Source organism: Oryzias latipes, chromosome 10 (genome assembly GCF_002234675.1).
Source record: "Oryzias latipes chromosome 10, ASM223467v1".
Taxonomy (NCBI): Eukaryota; Metazoa; Chordata; class Actinopteri; order Beloniformes; family Adrianichthyidae; genus Oryzias; species Oryzias latipes.
In genome coordinates, this window is record NC_019868.2 from 10,754,132 (window position 1) to 10,776,620 (window position 22,489).

General features: G+C 36.4%; 1 protein-coding gene across 4 annotated transcripts in view; it reads left to right on the forward strand.

The window, feature by feature from the left end:
* fgf13 (fibroblast growth factor 13) overlaps window positions 1-22,489 on the forward strand; it is a 101,061-nt gene that overhangs the window by 71,348 nt on the left and 7,224 nt on the right. For all 4 annotated transcript variants that reach the window (XM_020706451.2, XM_011479950.3, XM_004073108.4 and 1 more), the window contains 3 exons: window positions 430-540; window positions 7,703-7,806; window positions 19,810-20,008. In XM_020706451.2, the coding sequence (XP_020562110.1) occupies window positions 430-540; window positions 7,703-7,806; window positions 19,810-20,008 (414 nt within the window). The remainder of the gene's footprint in view (window positions 1-429; window positions 541-7,702; window positions 7,807-19,809; window positions 20,009-22,489) is intronic.

Below are 22,489 nucleotides of genomic sequence, written 5' to 3' on the forward strand. Positions count from 1 at the left end.
AAAGTACAAATATACATGAAGATGTGAAATGCACGTTCTAAGAATGTATTTTATTTTTTTGCACAACATTCACTAAAGGTGCTCTTTGCATATCTAGAAGAAAGCTGTGATCTATTTTTTTCTACTGTTTATATCTAGCCTTTAAAAGCTGCAGCTCTTCAGCTTTAAATGCATCTAGTTCTTTTGTATATCCAAAGTCTCTTCCTGTAACTTAGCTTGCACTGGGATTCAGGGTCATTCTTGCCGCCAGATGACTCATTTTATAACTAACACTTTTATTTTAACTTACTCCAATTATGAGTTGAAAGACGTTTGCATGGGGGAAACAGGATGCTGCATAAATTCCAGAAATACAATTTGGGAGCTCATATGACATCAACTAAATGTTACTTTAATTTTTTTTGCTTTTTGTCTTCTGCTTTTCCACAGAACCCCAGCTGAAGGGGATCGTGACGAAGCTGTACAGTCGACAAGGTTTCCATCTGCAGTTGCAGTCAGATGGAACCATTGATGGAACAAAGGAGGAGGACAATGGTTACAGTAAGTTTCACAGACAAAGTTCAGTAGATTTCTTTCTATTCCGAATATCCTAACAAATGTACTTGTTCTTGCACATCACAGTGTTGGTCTCAAAGAAATATTCCACCTTAATAATCTTTGCAAAATCCTAAAATCCAAACAAACCGTCCCTGCACAATTAAGGGCTGAATCTTTAGCCAACAAAAACTTGTTTTTATAAAATATTTTTAAAAAATTTACTGTCTTGCAAGAAAAAGAATAAAAGTAAATTTTTTTAAATTCTTTTTATTTGAATTGACTTTTTCAGAAAGTTTAAAAAAGCAAAACAGATTTAGCTTAAAAATTAAAATATCTTTGGCAAACCATTTTTTTCCAAAACCATACAAAAACAATTTATTTCAAGCTTCAGTGTTAGTTTGTACAATAGAGGAACACGCAAGAGAATTCTTTCCCCCCCATTGGTCAATTACTGTTTGATGATTTTTTTTTGTATTCTCTATTAGGAATAATTTCCGGGATTTTACATCATATGTGATCAGACACCCTGGCAACTTTAAAATCAAAAAGATATTGTAAAACTGAAGGCGAACATTCGATTCATTCATGGTTTCTAATGCTTGTTTTTAGGATATTTGAGCAGCACTAAGTTTAACATTTAAAAACAAAAAAGTCATAACTATTTGTTTTGAACCCATATGCCCAGTTTTCAATACTGACCGAGAGTTTTATATTGTGGTATGAAGTGTTGCATTGCACAGACTCAACACCCACCAGCTCCTTGTTTTCGAACAAACAAAAAATAAAAGTGCTTGGTGGAAAAGAACAGATACAGCCATTTGTCTTCTATTAGTGCAAAAGAACTCTTTTGCCACATAATTGGTTGTTAGAATACAACAATTCAGTAGATGTAATTTACTTTGTCCAAAATAATGAAGAAAGAAATAGCATGACACACACATACAGAGTATAGCTCTGATGTAATACTTGGTGAGTAATTCCACTATGCGGATGTAAACACATTTGGAGCCTCTGACTTGTGACCATCTGCAGCTCAATGTTGTCCAAGCAAAAACAAGATTCTGCGTCTTAAAAAATTCTATTGAAGTCCAATGAAAGACAAAGGAGAATAAACAGAACTTATTAAAAAAAAAAATAATATTTCTTCATACTTTCTCAGATTGTCCAAAATCATGAATCATGGGTTGATAAGTGGCTTTAAATTGTCTCTTAGTGGTGTGTTTGTCTGAGTGTGGCCCTGTGGGGGGCTGGCAAGCTGGCCAGGGTGTAGCTTGCCTCTGCCCCAAAGTAGCTGAGATAGACTCCAGAAACTCCTGTGACCCTGCACACAACTGGCAATAGAAGATAGATGGATGTACATATTTGATCATTTCATTAGAATAATGCACTCCAATGGACCTATGCATGAAATTTGCATGACCTTGCTTTTCTGTTGCATAACAGCTTCTCTGCAACAGCACCAAAGTAGTTTGCAAAAAGAAAATTAAAGAGTGATGCTGAACAAGAATAGAGGAACATGTAAAGCTCTTTGCACTGCTCCAAAAATAGTGTTGTTAGGTTCTGGGGTGCGCTTGTCTCCATGGTAACAGAGTTTTGCAGTCGTTCTGCAGCCAGCGGTGTCTTGCAATGGTAGAAGAGGACCTCCTTGGATGAGTAGATACACACACACACACATGGCTGAAGACAGTTTATCAAAAGTTTTTTGTTACCTTGGGAATTTGATTTGATTTGAACAGAAAAAATATGCAAGTAAAAAAAATTGCCTAAGAGTTACCCTCCTCACTGCCTGCACAAACACAAGCACACAGACACTCACACACATATACCTAAAGACTATCAGCTATTTGCTTGTGTTGCATCACGATGGAACAAAGTCACTGGTTGTTTACAAAGACTAAACTACTTCAGTTCTTTGTACGGAATATTTAACAGGCTCAGTCCTAATTCACCTTTTTTAGAATGCAGCACCCCATGTCTGTTGAAGTTGAGTTCTTAAATCAAAGCCTTTCCATTTTAACACCAGACTACAAAGAAGAGCTGCGACATTGTCAATAACAGCTAACTTTAAAGATGCAGCATTTGATCATGTTGTCTTTTTGACACTGATTTCATGTCAGTTGCTGCAAGTGTTTAAATGTACTGGTTGAATTGGTCTTGACTGCCCACTGTTGGAAGGTGGAACAGAGGCAATTGTTAAAACTGTCTCGCAGGCCTCTCCAATTTTCTCATTACACGTATCTCTGTGCAGCATGAAATGGCCTTGTGTGGGTGGTCGCTCCTCTTCACTGTGCTCAGGTGTTTCGAGAAGCCAGGACATAATTGAGTTTCCACTCCTGAAAATTTCCATCTGTGCAGCAGCTGGTGATTCCTCTGAAATGACGTAGGCTGCAGATGTGTGTATTTTAAGGGAGCATCAACAAAGAAAACTTAAGACGCAGAAAGCAAAAAAGTGCAGAAATTAGGGCAAATAAGTTCTTACATAGAAAAAAAAAAAAATATTTGACATGGACATCGCCCATTTGTCTGACAAAAAAAATAAATAAATAAATAAAAAAAATCCAAAGTATGTGCAAAAATAACTTGGTGTCTCCATCTCTAAAGAAAGCCTTTTTTCCTGGAGCGCAGTCACATTTCTATTTGCTTCTTTATTTTGCATTTGAGTCATTCCAGTTTTCCTTTCAAACCAAAAAGCCAACTGAATCCTCTTTGAATGCTGCTGTTACAGAGAACACCTTTGGCTCTGACACCACACAGTGAGCATACGTTGTTGGAAATCGAGAGTTTTGATGCTCATGGAGTTGATGATGACAACTCAGACAAAAGACAGACCAAACAGAGAGTTGAGCATACAACGTTTTATAAAGTTTATGTTCAAGTTTGTCTGTGTCTTTGGGTCATGTTCAGCCTTTCTTTTATATTTAATTAACCACTGTCAAAAATTATTGTTAGATTTGCATTCATCAAACTTTTTAAATATTCTTTGTTTCCTGTCTTAATTGTTTTCATTGTTTGTTTTTTTTTTTCCTCCTTGATTAAATGAAATGGGGGGCAGTGGCGCTTTTATACTAACCTACTCCCCGGGCGAGTCACGACCCCCCCTCCACCCCCAACGTAACACAACCACAGTTTGGCAACATCCTCTTGTGTTCCCTATTTTTATTTGCCCATTTTACACACACACACACACACACACACACACAAATGCATGAATTTTATATACTCTTATTACAGGGGTGTCAAAGCCAGTTACACAGGGGGCCTAATCCAAAACACGCTTTAGGTTATGGTGTGTGTACCGGATGTTCTCGGGCTGCCGGATGTTCTCGGGGTCCTTCGGGGTCCTTCGACCAATGATGACGTCACACTATTTGATTGGCTGTAATTCTTTTTAATTTTTTTTTGTTTTTGTTTATTTATAGAACACAATACAAAACCATACCAGAAAATTTACATAAAACTTACAAAATATGCCGAATACAAAAGAGAATACTACAATTTTAAAGGAAGCAAAAAGAAAAAGGAAAATTCTTATCAGTATGCAAACATAAACCTATTTATATTCATAATCATAGATAAATTAGGGAAAAGTATAACATAAGAAAACAACAATTTCAGAGTTGGATAGTGTTACAAAATGCAGGGGGATACAAAATATAAATAAACTGTCTTAGACATTGGGAATATCACTCAGGGTGTCATAAATTGTTATGGCTTTAGGTGAGTCGATTAACTTTATGGATTTTAAGTATAAATTGACCTCATTGTTAAAGAAGTTAAAGCTGGGGTGGCATTTTTGTAACCTATTTTTGTGTATAAAAAACTTGGCTAAACATAACATAGTATTGTTACATACATTATTTACATTGTTGTGTAGTGACAGGCCAAAGATTATGACTTCTTTGGAAAAGATATCCATGATGAATGGAAATTTATGTCTTAACCATTTGTAAACATCCAACCAAAACACTTGTACAACATCACACAGGAAAAATATGTGGTCGATGTCTTCAACAGCAGTTTGGCAGAAGGAACAGCTGTTGTCATCAATGTTGAAACGTGATTGGCTGTAAGTTGCCACGACCAATGAGTTAACGTCGCTAAGTTGTTTTTTTTTAAACTTTATTGACAATTGCGGTATCATACATTAACAATGACATTAACGTTAACAACGAACAATAACAATGTAATGAATATTGCTTCGAAGATCAGTCACCATTGCCAAACATAACATATTAACATAGAAAATAAAGAATAGAGGGGAAAAAAAGAAACAATGAACACAACACACAAATAAATAAAAACATAAGTAAAATAAAATAAAGGAACAGAAAAAATCTAAATAGTCGAATACTAGTTAAGTTAGGGGTACTCGTGAAGTTTGTATTTCTGAACAAAACTAAGCTATTTCAAGCCATTCTTCATTTTCATATAATGAAGTGATTGAAAGTAAAAACAGAGCTCTTTATTAAATGTTATAAAAAGTGGTTTGGTCTTCAAAACTTGACCTCACCAAGATGGCGGTGCTGTCCTCCCATGAGGAACCACGTGATGTCTCCTCTTGATATAACTCATTGGACGGACCCCGAAGGACCCCGAGAACATCCGGCAACCCGAGAACATCCGGTACCCACACAGTGTCTAAAACTACCACTTCAGAGGGGTGTAAGGTACTTTATGCAACTTCCAAGTTTATTTTTGAACAAACAAAACAATCATGCAAAAAAGATCAGAATTTTTAAGAAAAAAAAAATAGTGTCACAAACCTCTACTTTTTCCCATTCTCTGCATAGATCATATGTGGAAGTAATTTTTCAGTCACTGCTTTTACATTTGGATTTAGCTCTTGGTAATACTAACATAGGATTAACCCCTTGATGCCTGAATTTATTTCCAGCTGTAAAAAAAATAACATAACGCTAAATTAAGGTATTTTTGGAGCAGAAGTTTGATTGGTGTGCATTTGCATCAGTAAGCTTCAAGGGGTTGAGTGTTGATGTTTATCTGAGGCTGTTTTTAGATCCATTTCTGATCTGACCACATCAAATCCTGCATGCCTAAATCTGTAGAAGATAATGAGGTTTGCCGTTTTCTTACACAAAGTTGGACATGTCAGGTGATTTCATCATTCCAAGACCTTCTGTGGAGGTTTCAGAATCTTTTGGACACTGGTTGAAATGAATGCTGTTCCCTTTCCCACCAACTTGCTGGTCTTACTGTCATCTGTCATCCAGCTGCCTCTGAAAAGTCTGTCATCCCCGAGGTTTCTCTTCTGCCTCTCTGTGACATCTGCTACATGTTGAATAGCTGCTCCTGCTCCCACTTGAAGCACCTGGGGCTGCAAACCAAATTGCAGGGGCACATGGACCACCAACACAAGCTGCAGTCTGAGGACTTGGAGATTGTCCAGTGCAGAGACAAAAACTGCATTTATTTTTGGCCATTTTCTTTATTTATACCGTAACGGTTTGACATTACATATAAGCTAAATTAGCCTTATTGGGGAACACTGTGTGGCTTTGCATTGAAACCCGTTCACATCCTTTATTTAGAAAAGCAACAAGGACAGTGCACAAGAGCCTTTTTACTCTCACTCACACAAACAGCCTTAAGAGATGAAAGTTGCTCTGCTGCTTGTGGTGATCTGCTTCTCTGCATAAAAACAACAAAGCAGGTATTTTTGGACTTTTGGTGTCATTATCAACAAAATCAACTCACTGAATTTCTAATGTCACCCTTGGTTAAGAAACAGTGTTTTAAACGGCAGGATCAAAGAAGATGGCAGGAAGACTTTCAACAGCAATGTTTTCTGTACACTTATAGCAGATTGTGCTGTCCATGTGTTTGCGGTTGGGGTTTTTGGTTTGGACTCTTGATAAAGAGCTTATCTTTATTTCCATTTGCTTTTTGATGTATTTGCATGTTTTCGTCTCCTAGCAGCAATCGAAGCTGTTGAGGATTTATTGTATACAGTATCATCATGCAACCTGTCAAGATGAACTTAATGGGATTTCTCATCCCCTTGGAAACCTGATATCTTTTTATTGATTTAGTGGGATACATACTAAATAATTTAATTTTATTAGAAGCTTAAAAGAAACATACATTATATTGCAGAAATAGAAGACAAAAATCAAAAACTACAGCAAATTCAAACTGAAGAAGGACAGAATATGTTGGCAAAGCTTCTATCACAGGAAGCCTCTTGAGTTCCCATAATTTGATATTATCTCAACCTTGTCATTTCAGGATTAGATGTCTTTTATCAAATTTTAATGAAGACTAATTAAGATACTGTCTATCCCAGCTTTTGGTTACATCTATACCTAAAAACACTAATCATAAGCAAACACTACAGAATAAGGAACAATAAGGTTATTCTTAGAGCAATAATTTAATTAAACTAATAAAATGATCACATCTAAAAGTAAAAGTAAAGGAAAACATCAAGATTAAATAATTTTTCTTCTTACAAAATCTGAATATTTCTTTGGTTTTAAAATATAAAAAAAAGACCAATAAAAAAGAATAAAATGCTAAGTTAAACTCTGCAAACATTCTTCCGTCTGGGTTTCCTTAGCAAATAAATGACCCTTGAAATATTTTATGAATCTAATTTATAATACCAGAAATCTGGATGGAGATTCTCATGCAGATGAACTTTGAATAAAGTTTTTTTCTTAATTCAACTTGTGGGTTTGATGGCAAAATTCTTAACAAACAAAATAAACTGTACAAGTACGGTCATCTTATAATGCCAGTAGAAGCAGAAGCAGAAGATATTTCAATAGCTTAATTAAAAGCCATGTCAGAGTTTTCTTGATTGACTTCCTTTGAATAGATAAAAGAAGATGACTGAAAATACCCCGACTGTAATTGCTTTTAAGAAGAACAAAAATGTGTCTTGCTACACTGTGGTGTGACCATTTAAAAGGAGAACACAGCATTGTAAGTTTGACTAATGTATCAGTATCACTTTTTTAAATGAATGCACACAGCATTGCAAATTCTTCTGGCTGCTTATTTTTAACAACATATAAAAACAGGGTCTGTTAGTATTAACAAATGACACAAACGTGTTTCATTTAAGTGTTTTTTTTTTTCTTGACCAACTAGCAGTATTATGACATGGTGATTGTTCATTTCTTTGTGCCCTCTCTCATTTCAGCCATCTTCAACCTCATTCCAGTGGGGCTCAGAGTGGTGGCCATCCAGGGGGTGCAAACCAAATTGTTTTTGGCCATGAACAGTGAGGGCTACTTGTACACATCGGTAAGTTTCGTGCAACAAATAACTTTGTGCTTGTGTGCTGGAAAAATCTTGCCACCTTTTCAGGGGACTGAAAAGGCGTTGCAGCTTGTAACAAATCCTAAGGCAAAACCATTAGACAGACAGAAGACAAAAGCCTTAAGAGAAATGGAATTCAACTTGATTCATTTTTCTTTCAAGCTCATTCAAACACCACCACATGCTACTAAAAGAAAATCATCATTTTCTGTTAAACTCTGCTAATAAAAAGTTAAAGAATGTTTTGTGGCAGATACATTAAAAAATGTCCCATCAATGAATCTGGCTCTTTCATTTTAATTAAATGTGCAAGGTTATGAAGGATTCATTTGAAGGCAGAGGAAAAATGTGTCTTTCCCCTAAATGTCTTCACTGCATGGCAGACTTCACAGAGAAGACAGACGAGGTGGAGGGAGACGCCCCCGCAGGCACACAGAGACATTCTCAGCTGACAAACAATCTTTATAGTTGAATTACTAAAGATTGCTTTGTATGGGAAAGGTCTCCAGACAGATTACAAGGAATCAACAAAACAAAATCTAATAAACTTGTGACTTTTTGCTGTGCGGCTTCGGCTGACAAATTATTGATTGAGCACTTGGGCAGTGATGTAATAAATAAAAGCTGTAATTTTAAAGGTTTATTTCAGTTGTTTTATATGGAAGCGATTCTGTAGCATAATTAAAAAGAAAGGTCAAAACCAGAAATGCTTTTTCATTTTCAAAATGAAGCTGCATTTTTTGACTCAAAATTAAAATGAAAAAGCAATCCACCAAAATGCTTTTTCATTTTCTTCTTCAACACCGCTTATTCTGTCAATTAATTAAAATGATAAAGAAAATGGTATTTGACATTTCATTTTCAAAACGTTCTCTGGTAAATGTGTAGCAAAATTCATTTAGAAATGTCTAATTTGACAATTAAAATGGATTAACAGAAATGCTTTTTCATTTTCAAAATGTAACTGCATCAAATGACTCAAAATTAAAAGGAAAAATCAATATTTCAAAATGCTTTTTCATTTCTACTTAAAAACCGCGTATTCTGTGTCACAATTAAAACGAAAATGCGAAGAGGGGATTGGATTTTCGTTTTAACATCCAACCTGCGAACATTGTCGCAGTATTCAATTCCAATAAGCATTTCGGGCGGGGAGTCAGGGCGATGATGTCAGTGCTATCTCCGTGTGTCCGGCTGCTAAGAGACACATGCTAGGAGCAGTGGAGCTGTAGTATTTTTATCCAGGGATGCTTTCAAATATTGATGTTTAAAAATACAATTTCGAAAAAAAAAAATTATAGTTAACCAAAAAAGTGAAGTAATTGACTTTAGAGTTCAAAAGAATATTTATTATTTTAGAATATATATGATATATAAAAATTAGGTTACGTGTTAACACTGATAATGTTAACAAGATGAGAAAAAGTAACAACACAACAAAGAAGATACATAACCCCAACACATAAGGTCTTCAGCTCTCATCTGTTCGCTCGGTCGTTGGACAGAATAGGATAGAAAAAAAATAGAAAAAGAAAACAATAAAGAAACTAATAGTAAGAGGGAAATAATACTATGCTTCCACAAAAATAGCTTCAAATAATGAGGTGTTTGAAGACTCACACAGATCATCTTTTGATCTGTTGTTAAAGTGTTCCCAGTGGTCTTTTAATTATGATTGTGCAGTTTTTAGCCAAAATCAAAAACATTGTGTTTTCTAGGACATCGTTTTTGCAGAACGGCAGTAGTATATTAGAAATTCACCTCTGAGATGCAACTGGGACCGTTGGCATGGAGTAACCCTGATCTTCCCCTCCCAGTTGCTGGGAGCTCTCTGTTTACACTCTTCTGCTAGCTTACTGGCCCTCACATCCCTAACTTAACTTTACCAGTGCACCAAAATGGTGAGTAATATCTGAGCCATCCAGCCGTACAGTTTTGAGCCAGATTCCAGCTCAGTCGAAAAAAACATAATTGTGTATAGATCTATTGGTCTGCAAGTGGTGCATCAGAATGGAGTGGAGCAGGAAGCTTGTGTCTTGCCATACATAGTAGGGTTTGAATCACACTTAAAACCTTTTTCCAACTGTATATTTGTGTCTGCTCTCGATTCATAACGGTTTGAATGACGAAATACTCAGAAATGCAATTCTGAGCTTAATTTTATTTATATATGTCCTCCTTGATAAAAAATACCCCAAGAACATGTTAAAAACATCAAAAACACAATTTTCATTGGAGTGGGTCTTTAAGTTTCATATTTAATATAAACCATCCAGTTTATTAGTATCTTGCATGATCGTTAAGTTTATTATTTGCAGAAAACTCTTCACTGTCATTATATTATGGGCAATATGAACTTTACAGTGCAGTTACAAATAATCCTTAGATGAAGCAAGGGGAGTATAACTTTTACCTGTACTTAGATAAAGGATTGGTAAGTTTTACTTAAGTATTTAGAATTTTATTACAGTTTTCAGATCATTTCTCTATCAGAGAAAGTTCAGTCTGTGTTCTTTTATTCTATTGTCATTATTGAACACTTTTGTAATGTAAAAGAAGAAAAAAGTGCTCCTAAGTGAGAAACAGTTACTCAGCTTCTGCATTCTGAGCACAGAAGCTCAGGTTGTCTACTGGAGTCAGTTTGAGCCTTCAAGGGTGAAACAAATCCCATCCATCAAGGGCCAAACGGAGACAAACAGCAATACTTCCTTGAGATGTTCCACATTGTTTCCTCCTGAGCACAGTTTAGACACACAAAATCAACTTAGCATGCGTGCTTTTGAATTGAAGGAGGAGTCCCCACAGAAATCCAGGAAAGAATTGGAAGCACATAGAAAGTACGCACAAAAAAGCTCCAGCTGGGAATTGAACTCCTTGTTGTTAAAACTCCAGCTCAGCTTATTCTGAAGCACAAGCTAATGAGAAGGTTTGTGAGAAGGCTAATGCTTCAAAAATCATACTGTTAAAGATACAGCTTGAGAGAAGTTTCTGTCAAGAATTGTGCCTTTTTTTTGTTACAAGATCATGTGACCTCATTACATTAATGCTCCATCGAATGTGTCCATAATGTCAGGTGTAGACATTTTCAGAAGGGTTCTTACTTTGTTCTACAATAGAGACACGGTTCTATTCCAATCACAAAAAAAGAAGATGTTGGATTTTTCATGTACATTTTTATGAAGCTTATGACTTTTCAAATAAATAAAGATCATGGGAGGTGTTTGAGGGAAATCTTTACCTTTCATCTGTACAGTTCCCGGTTGATAACACTTAGTGCCAGACTTTTTGACCTTACTGCTTGGCTGTTATTGAAATGGAACGATTGTCATTTTACACAGAGGTAGGGTTCATGTAAAAAAAAAAAAACTGAAATAAAGGTGTAGACAAGACAAAAAAACTGAAGCAAAGCTGTGGAAAAAGGGGTTGATTTGCCTTTGTCACGAAAAAAAGCTGAAATTCTTCGTTAAAATTGTATTTTGCCTTAGTGTATCTTTTTATATGTCACAACAGATATAAGTTTGTGAAACTGAGGTTCTACTCAAAGCCAAAAGAGAAATGATAGAATCAGTAGAAAATGTCGGTAGCAGCATACCATATTTCTTCTATGCCTTTCCCAGTCCTCTTTGCAATACAGTACAATTCTACTGGGGAGTTAAAATGGAAGAATGCAATTTAGGGATGGGTTTCAGGGTTTCCTATTTCAACTATCAGAGAGAGAAAATTGAACTTAGTGGGAAGCTGGCTGCCAAATAGTCCTTGTCTCCTTTGGATTGCTGCTATGGTAAAGTGTTGCCTTCAAGCCACATATTAGACCAGCCAATAGGAGGTCAGCACTGAGGGGACAATCCCAATCAACAGAGGAGGGAAAACAGATGACGCATTCTAGGGGGGGGGGGGGGGGGGTGTACAGTGCTGCTGCTGTGGGGTCGAGATGTTGCACAGTGTTTCCATATGTTTGTATGCATACAATGCATGTGTGCAAGTGAATGAATGGTGAACGCATATTTGGATTATGATTAAGAAAAAAAAATGAAGTCACGTACAGTATACATGCATTGACTATGTATGGCCCAAATGAATCATGCATTTACATGTTAAGGTTTAATTTAAACCGACAAATTTTTAACTGACTTTATTACTTTCAGTCAGGATTAACTTCTGCCTAATTTGAACAAGAGATGCGTAACTGTTCAGTAGATAAAAGAGCTAAAAACATGTGCGGGAGTGTGAGAGAAAAGAAGGGTGAGGAAAAAAATGAGCATATAGAGTATGTGGGTGAGGTAGAATTCAGTGAAAATACATTCATCTGTTGGCATCAATGTGTGGGAGAGGAGGAACCAATTAATATTTATTTTACTTAACTGATGTCTGTTTTGCGGCTCCATTTTCTATTTTTGCGAGAGTTGTGAAGGCATGCATCGACAAATATGTTCTCAGTCCTGCCTACAAATTTAAAAAAAAAATACAATCCAACATTGATTTATTTTTTTAAAACACAAAATTATCAATTTTGAGTCTTACTATTCTGGATTAAAGAAAAAGATTTATGAAACTTTTTTAAAGTGGTGATCTTTTTTGTTGTTTTGGTTCCTGTGCTAAGTGCTCATTTGTCAGAAAGGATGTTGGAAGAGGTGTTATTAATTTCCTGGTGGGTCATGTTTGAATTACAGTGAGTCACTGAGGCTCCAGTTGAGTCTTGACTCCTTTGTGTGAGTTTTTGTTACTGCATGCGTGTGTCCCGACTAAATATGTTGAGGGCTCTTATGGTGGAGATATTAATCAGATTAACAATGAGGTTTACAGACTTTTATACTAAAAACAGTCTGCAAGTTTAATTCTATGTACACTCTGTGGAGGTTTATATGTAATTGAACTTTTTATGTTCATTTAAAATGCTAAAAATATTGTAAATTCATGTTTAACAGATATGCCTCTGAATTAGATGATGTAAAAATGTTGTAAAAACAACGGATCCTAATCTAATGGTAAAATAACATACACTTATATAGTCTTAGCAGGTTTGTTTTAGGCCCAAAGCTGACTACAGACCGTCATGCACACACTGATGGTGAGCTGCCATATTAGGTGGTAAACAGACCAACTGCAGCCAAGTGAGGTTCAGTCTCTTCCTCTCGGACACTGACACATGGGCAGGCAAGATGGGATCTGAACTTTTGGTCAGGGCTTGACCACTCTACCTCAGCACCACCCAAACTTTAATTACATTAAACTAACCTTAGTAACTGTTGTGTATTTGAGGTTACGTGTCCTGTGGTACCTTATTTATTTTAATTTACGTTCTATGAATAACCTATAGGGGAAATCCACAAAGTAGGATTAGAGATGTTTTAAAGCTGTAAAATCCCTCTCTAAACACAGCTTTCTCTCTTGTTTAAACTGAATTAAAAAAAAAAAGATACGCAGAATTGTAAAATGAAAACAACAATCTGATTAAGATCGAATATTCATGTAAATGTAGCAAGCTGAACTAATTCTGAACTGGAGGCATGGCACAGAGGAGATTGACAAGGTCTATATCCAATCAGAATGCAGAACACATCAGCGTGCAAAATTGCACTGAAAAAAATCTGCCCAACAATGAGACTGTGAAAGGTGAACTGCGATGTAGCAAGAGACCACTGTGTTTAGCGTGTCGCTGTGAGATTTCCCGATGGAGTTAATCCCATACCTTTTTGCTTGCCACTTTGGCTCTAGCTTGTTTCCATCTGGCAAAAGGACACTTAACAATTATTTCTTGAAGCTACTGTGCTTCAAATTTTGCAAAAAAGAGAAGGTTCAGAAACTGCAGTTACTCTGCCATTGTGGGGAAAAAAGTATTTACAAAGCTATATGTAGCATGGATTGGTGTGAATCTCACAATTATTGAGGTGCCTGTAAGGAAACTGTAGGGTAGCTCCAGCTTGATTTTTATTAGCATAATTGGTGTCTGTTTAGCTTTTAACAAGGCATATGAACACACTTGGTGCTGTCAGCATCATTGATTTGCCTTGTCCTACAAAAATAATCTAACAATTGTCTTCCAGCAGAAACACAATATGCATGCTGTGTGCATCTCACCGGACTGGAGAATTCATTTCTTAATTATTCCCCTGAAGCTTATAACAGTGGAGAGCGCATTGTAATTGATAGCAGTATCTCATACTATTATATAGCCCTCCCAATGTATAATTAATTTAACATTTGCCAGCTATGTCCATCAAAGCAAAAGCTTTCTTAGAAGCTCTTAAGATTCATATTGTCCCATGCACTAGTTGCACCAACAGCAGACTGCAGAGGTGAAACATTAGTGCCTTGTTTTTTAAATTCAAATGCAAATACAAAATTTGGAAGGAAAGAAAATTGCAGGACTGAAAGCCTTAAGCCTGTGTCAAATGTTACTGGCCTTTTTTCTATACTGAAGAAGTACTCAAGCATATCTGGGGATACAGCTTTTTGATAAGGTTTGATAAAGTATAATGACTTCAAAGTAAACCATGAAATTATTTTATTTTATTTTTTTAACAAACTTTACCATGGCAACTGACCCCTGTGATATTACTTGTTTAAAACCCGACTGTCCAATCAAGTACGCAATGTTACATTTAAGCTTGTCCTCCAAACCAAGACTGCATTCTTTGTAATGGTTAAGAACAGATTGGTTTTATATCCCCAAAGGTTTAAATAGTAACAAAACACACCTCAGCACACTTTGTTTATCATTTTATAAGGTTGTAAAAATCCTCTTTTTATAAGCAGTTTATGGATCATATCATGTTTAAGGTATAACTGCAATGACTACAGCCATTGTTTCCCTTCAATGCATAGTGTTGTCATAAACAATTACATTTAATTAAAGTCACCGCTGCTACATTGATTTAAACAAGCAATTTCCAACTGTGATTTATTAAACAAAAGGATAAGAGATGTTATTTATATAAAAATAAATATCCAGTCTAAGAATGGGTATTTTCAATTATACTGGTCTTTGACACTTAAAACTGTAATCTTTTTAAAGTCAAATAATCTTTAAAACCTTTATAGTATAAATTGGTTGAAAAAACTGATGGTACATAGGAAAAGCCCTTTGTCAGCTCAACACTTTTAAACTCACACAGATGTTACATATCCTTAAAAAAATCAAATGATTGAAAAAAAAGTATCATTTAGTGAAACAGAATAATTTGAAGTAGTCCAAAATAAGCCTTTGTAGACTGAAAAAAGAAGACATAGTCCTCATAGTACTATTGACACTCCTTAAATATTTGTTGATAATTCACCATCTGGTTCATGAGTCATGAATAAAGTTTTGATTTTTTTTTTTACTATGAAATTGATTTCCATAAACAATAAATATCCTTATGACTGATGAAGATCTGACACTTTCATAAATCTAAACTCCCATCATCAGTCCTGTTGGGATTCAAAAGGGATACCCTGCCAGTGGTTACACCTCCTTCTGTTAGTCAACATAAGCCGGCTGTGGGGAGACCTGCTCAAGTGGAACAGTAACAACCAGCATCCATCTTGGCTCTGACTGTGCATACATCCATCTGTAAGTGTCTGTTTGTCAATAGGCTCTCATCCTTTACCAGAGATGAGTGCAACCAGCCAAGTCTCCATAAGCTCATTATTAGATGTAGAACAGAACTCCTGGCTTGGGAGCAGTCTGTTCTTTTGCTTCCAATTAGTGATCATGTATAACTGAGATGAATGCCGTGCAGCGTCGCCAAGACTGCTGCAGCTGATCAGCTTGAACAAGAGTCAGTTGGGAAGACAAGAAGAAGTTGTTGATATTTTGCGGGTGGTGAACAGTCAGAAAATAAACTGTGATGATCATTATGCTGTTTTATTGTCTAATTGCAAGCTTCATTAAAAAAAAATCCTAATGTACTTTCAAAAGTAAAAAAAAAAAAAGAAGTAGTAGTTCATATACGTGAATCATCATTTTCACAGTTTGTTTGATTTTATCCTTTCTTATTATTTTTATTTAGGGGGTCAGAGTTAGATGAAAGACTATATATGCACAAGGTTTGTACTTCATAGAGGCTGTACAAAGGAGATTGGTTGATGTAATAACTTCTATATGAAGATATAGATGTGCTTAGGTGTTCCTTCACAGCAGTAACCAGGTTTCCACACCTCTATCTCACAGGGACAACTTCACGCCTTTCATCATGCTGCTTTTCCCTGCTGCAAATTGAGTGCTAAGTGTCAGCAGCCTCTGTCGTGCTAATGTGCTCTTGGAGAAAAATGAATATTTTACCAAACATCTATGAGGTTTCTGCAATACTTAGTAAAACTTCTTACTTTTATTAGAATACTTAATAAAAAGGGTAACACTTTATATTAAGATTTGCAATGAGTGTTTCACTCAGGATAGTTGGCTAATACTTTATCCTTATTTGCTATGATGCTAGCGCCATCCGACACCGGTCCCTATTTGTTGTTGTTTTTTGTTTTTGTCTGAATTAAATTATTATATTTCTTTTACAGAAAGATTTTTGTATGTTTTCTGTTTCAATGTTTAGTAGTTTAGTAATATGGACTTTTGAAGACAATGGTCCGATGTTAATGAATCTTATTAACACTTTTAAGTCTTTGCAAGACATTAATAATGAACATCTTACTAGCATCTTACACATTAATAATGCTTATTAATTTGTTAAGTTAGTAAACAAAACTTAAGCTTATTAACACTTAGGTTTGTGTGAGACATCTATAATGCTAATAAATATCTTACTAGAACCCCAAACAATAATAATACTTCTTAATTTGTTAACAAAGGTTGTTTATAAAACTTATCAAGCTTATTAACACTTAGGCCTGTGTGAGACATCTATAATGCCAATAAATGTATAATTATCATCTTAAAAACATCCTAATATTAATGCTTGTAAATGTGTTAACTAAGTAATTTAATAAACCTTATTAGACTTATTGTACTAATAAATGTCTTAACACCCTAAAAATTCTATTATAATGCTTGTTAATGCGTTAACAAAGCTTGTTAAGGAATCTTAATATAAAGTGTTACCAAAAAAAGAAAACCAACAAGGAAGTTGTTGGAACAAAAAAAAAACTGTCTTAACTGTATGAAACAAATTTAACAAAATTTCTTCAACAGTTGAAACTGTCCTTTAGGACTGTTTGGAAATCTTTCTACACAATTTCTACGTTTTCTTTTCTGCATATGCATTACTTGGGGTAGAAATTAGGTCTTCTTTTGCTATCACGGAATATGCATATTTATGATGGCTGCATCAGAAAAAATTCCCTGCATTAAAGCACGGAAACATTTTTCTGCAAAACTGAGCTGAGACTCTATAAGATGCACCCAGACTGTCAAAACACATGCTACTGCACCGAAAGTGACTGTTTTCTGCTCTTGCTTATATTCACATCCGCATACATACCTGTAGGATCCTGTCTGCTGATGGACACAAGAGCCAGTCACAGACTGTCAAGAAAATCGCACCTGACATCTCATCCCTGGGCAGAAGAATGCAAACCCAATGAAAGCATCCATGTGACTGGTTGTCTTGGAAACCAATGTCATTATTTTTATTTATTTATTTTTTTGGAGATATTTCTTTAGTTCTGTGAGCACATGGTCTCTTGTGTGTTAAGCCGTGAAGGCTTGCCAGCAGGAAGGAGGCACAGTTTTTAGATACATGTGTGGGATATCTGCAGCAGGGAAAAACAGAAAAGATGGCTTTTCAAACTAGATCATGCACCATACCACCCAATTATGTTATTATGCTTCTGAAACAAGCTTTATCTAAAGATTTTAAGAGGAGAAAATTGTTTAACTTTATCCTAACTCAGAGATAATGTTTGCTCTTATATTTAAAAAAAAGCAACAATATCATAATACATTTACACATCATACCAAGTCCTGTCCTGATGAAAAAAAACAACAACTCTACTTTGACTAACGAAACAATTTAGACCTTATTAAAAAAAAGAATAATGGAAAATTAATTTCAAGTTTTTATTAAACTGTGGATGAATCCATTGTGTCATTTCCACTGTCATCATTTATTTGTTCTATTACTTGTTTTCCATTAGAACAGTGGTTGTTTTACAATATGGCACATTTTCTGTGTTGCGCAAATATAGTCTCAGACCCAAACTGCAGGACGCTAAAGTCAAGCTTTCAAAACTTATGGCCAAAAAGTGACCCTGATATAGTAAAGTTGCTTTTCCATTGTCTCTTACACTGGAATATGTTCAGAAGTGGATAATTTCCAGTCTTGCTTAATAGGCAAAAGGATAAAAACATCAAAACATCTGCTTTTAACTCTCATCATAGAAAAAAGATCTCAAAGAAAAAATCTGGGTCAATATACTTGTGAAGTCTTTTTTGCTGCACAGATATACAAAACACTTACATGACATGGATTAAGTGTAAATTTATGTGCAAAGAAACACTGATAGTTGTAGCAGTTTTGTTATTAACAGTGATTTAAATACAAATTTGTCTAAAGGACAACCCAATTTCAAAACCAATTGTTGGCTGAAGCATAACAAGTTTGTCTCTCAGCTGGTTCTCAATCCCCCGCCCCCCGCCCCCCACCCCCTGATGACTTTAGAATTCCATTCAGAGAGACATTCTGCTTTCCTACTGGATTTAAATCCTGAGATAAAAAGCTGGGATAACAGGATGGATTCCAGTTATTTAATTATTATTTTTTGGCACAAGTTTTGTATTTGTTTGTGGTGATTGTTTTTGTTTAAATTACCCGAAAGTGATATGGTTAGGATTGCTGAGATGGATCATATTAAGGCTTGTTAGTTTTCCTGAGCTCCTAAATATATCATACAGAACTAAACATTGTCATTGTACAAATGCTCGGTTAGAGGATGGAGAAACATAACCAAAATGATCAACAGTAACCAGTTTAATTTTTTTTTGCTTCTTTGTTTTTAAGAAAAAAGTTCACTACCTATTTTAGAATGACGTGATGTTAGTAGTGTTTCTATTTTTATCAATGAGACATTGAGGATCCATAACAACAGTTTGGGCTGAGCCAACATGTCCCTGGTTTACACGATACATATTTCCTTGTTTTTGTTGTTGTTGTTTTTTTTTTTTTTTTAAAAGACACCCAGGTGTCTTTGACAGTTTTTAGTTGTAGCTCTTCCAACTTGTTGAACTGCATTTACGGCTGGATTTTAAGCCTTGTTCCTATTTGTCATTATAGTATTTGCAAAGTAGTCAAACCTGCTAAATGAAACTGGCCTGACAAAACTTTCTTCAGAATTAAAGTCTTCCAGATGAACCTTTTTTTCAGTCCAGCTTCCTTAAAGAACAGATTTCTGAGATAATCTGACCTGAATGACTAAGAATCCTCATAAAGATGCTGCCAGACAAAAGCATAGTTTTTGTCGCACTCATGAATTCAGTGTATGCAACTCCCTGCTGTCCCACTTAAACTCTTGCCTTACGGGAAATAACCCTCACATCTGATGTTGTAAAATTAATAAAGAAATCCCATAGAGTTTAGATTCTGAACGTGATAAAAGGATGAGTTTACCCTTACGCTGCATGGTGTTCTGAAAAACTGCATATGTAAGGAGCTTCTGCACTAACAGTAAATATTACAAGGAAGAAAAAAATATGCTCACAAAATGTTTTTGCTGCTATAATGGAGCAGAAATGACCAAATATGCCCCATTTTTGCTTGAGTTTAATAAGTCACTACTTAAAAGTTGCAGAGGGAAGAAAAATCATTTATAAACATTAAATATTGAGACCAAATGAGAATAGACTGTTCATTTATCTTGCAAGTCATAAATCTGCTGATTCAAAGGTCACATCGATAGCAGTGTCATGCAGTGCTGCATTATTAAACACAATACATTAAAATTGTAACTTCAAAATGATCATTAATAAAAATATTAAAGCAGAGCCTTGAAAAGGTTAATTTGCTCCCAACTACCAATCAGCATCTACCTACATTACAGTGTTTATGCTTCTTCCACCAGGAACACTACACACTAGAGTGCAAATTCAAGGAGTCAGTGTTCGAGAACTACTACGTGACATACTCCTCCATGGTTTACCGGCAGCAGCAGTCGGGCAGGGGCTGGTACCTCGGTCTGAACAAAGAAGGTGAAATCATGAAGGGGAACCATGTCAAGAAGAACAAGCCAGCAGCCCACTTCCTTCCCAAGCCTCTGAAGGGTAAGTCTGTCTACTTTGGAACAGTTTTATGGTAGGTGAGAAAAAGAAAAAAAAAGTCAGGAGTCATACTATGCATTTTCTTTGCAGTATATTTAAGATGTAGTTGGAACAAGGGCTTAAGGACAAATAAGGAATATGCAAACATTGCACATTTCACATGTTTTACCATTATTATTGGATCTTCATGATGATAAAAAAACTCAGTAATTTCTCTTGGACTCCACCATCAGTGCAAAAATGATCTTTCATTTTTCCATTGCATACAGTACAGTTCTGCTATACAGTGATTGGTTTGTCGGAATATTCCACTGTCACTCATGCATTTAGCCGGTTTGGAAATGTTTGTGACCATTAGAAGTAAGGAATTGAGGGGGTTATTTAATGGGGCAGTTCATTGGAACACTGACTGATCTGTCGGTTTGCTTTATGCTGACAGTCAGGCTAACATGAGAGCCCTGTGGAGAAAAGATGCAGAGTGAACCCTGGACAGGTTCCCAAGAAAACCTTACAGCCAGAATAGTTTTAATCAAGATTCACAGTCTTTTTGTTGTGAATTGACTTTTTAAATTTATTTTTGGAAATGCTTGCAGAACCCTCTTCAGTTGTTTCCTTTAGCTGGTCACGCTTCGCTGCAGGCAAAGTGCCCAGTAGCTTTTGTCTGTGCCCAGCTGCATCACTGACAACATGCTTCAGTGCTTTGATGAGCAGCCCTCAGCAGTTTATTTTGATCAGAGAAGAATTGACAGACAACTCCAGCCCATCCTGACAGTAAGTGCAGTAAAACTGGACCCTTTGTAGAACAGAGAAAGCAGCCAGCCAGGAGGAAGAAATAGATTCATTTTCTGTTGAAAATGCTTCAGTCCTCACATCTTAAAAAAAAAAAGATGTACCTGTCAACAGAGAAAAAAGTGAGACGGGACGAGAGCAAATAGAGCTACAGTAATTGTCTTTTGTGAAACAACAGAAGTGCTCTGATGACTTTAAGTTAAGGAATAGAAAGTTTTGCTGTAGATCTGCCAAGTAAATCTTTGCAGTCGAATGTTTCCCGTCCAACCATTTACACACACACAGAGTGGCAAAGCTGGTTATAGAGGGTCCTTGGTTTCCTTGAGGAAATGCTTGGGCTTTGGAATCTTGCCCAATGAGAAGTAAAGGCGGAGAACCTGCAAACTGGACAGAATAGTCAGCCTGGTCTAGTGTAGTAATGCATGCATGGCTCTCTTTTGTCATTTAGAGGTGTTTCATGATATGTCATTGACAATATAACGACACGTCCATGTGCAAGAAGGTCTAGTGATGCATACGCTTTAAATATACAAGTTTGCATTGGAAATAAATTGGACTACACTACCTAAATGTCATGCTAAGTCATTTTTGTAAAGATATATTCCACATGCTGACTTCTCATTCCCTAGTAGAGCTTACACATTATCTTTTTGATTTATTAATACCAATGTATATATTGGCTTTCATCACCTAGTGCTTAATAATATTTACCACATCACAGAAATCCTAGTCTTTTTTTTTTTCACCAGGTTCCAAGATAAATGCTGGGTAAAATCAAATAAATCCAAACGGATGAAAAGCAAGCAAACAAATAAAATAATAGCTTTTCCTTTGCCAAAAATATTTTCTGTTCTTGGCCTTAACAAGAGTTTGATCAACCAACTGGCCTTTCTCTGTTGATGTGATCTGTTGATCGATTGATCCAATCTCCTGCCAAGATGCCATTTTTTTTCTTTAAGCCTGCCTTTTCTCAGCTGTTTGCCTCCTCCATTGGCTCTGTGTCACAAACCATCTGGCAAGCCAGATTAACACTTTCACAACAGTATGTTTTTAGTGACGTCCTCTACAGGTCTGCGTCATTGGAGTATGTGGGTAGACAGTTCACACGTAAGCACATTCTCTATTACACACATCTTTTCTGAAAGCTGTTCAACTGTCATCTATGCTAGCTACAATCCTTTGGTTTACCATTGATGTACTAAGGTTAGCTTTAGGTTGAACTGGACAAAGTGGTGACAAACACATACATCAAAGCAATTCTACATTTAAAGGCAGGACATTAAACTGTTGCAGCTGGATCAGCCAATCCTCTGTCACGTCTCTAAGGACCAATGCTGTCATTGAATGTTTTAAATTTGGATGAAATATAGCTAACTCCATGACTTAGGGGGTGGGGGGCCTGGTCGTCGCTGCTCCTTGCCTTCTGCCGTGGTTTGGGTGGGGGGGTCGGGGCCTCCGGTGCCCGGTGGGGGGGGCCTGGGGTGCTGCGCGGTCTTCTGGGCTTGGGTGTGTGTGTGTGTGAGGGGGGGGGGGGGCACTATCGGTACGGGACATTGGGAATTTGACGGGTCGGGGTCTCCGCTGAGGCAATCGGCGGTTGCCCCGGCCGGTTGGCTGCCTCGGTCCCGTCGAGGCCTGACCAGAGCTCTCCCAGGGCCGGTGCCTGGGGGTCGGGGCCTGGGCTTGCTCCGCTTT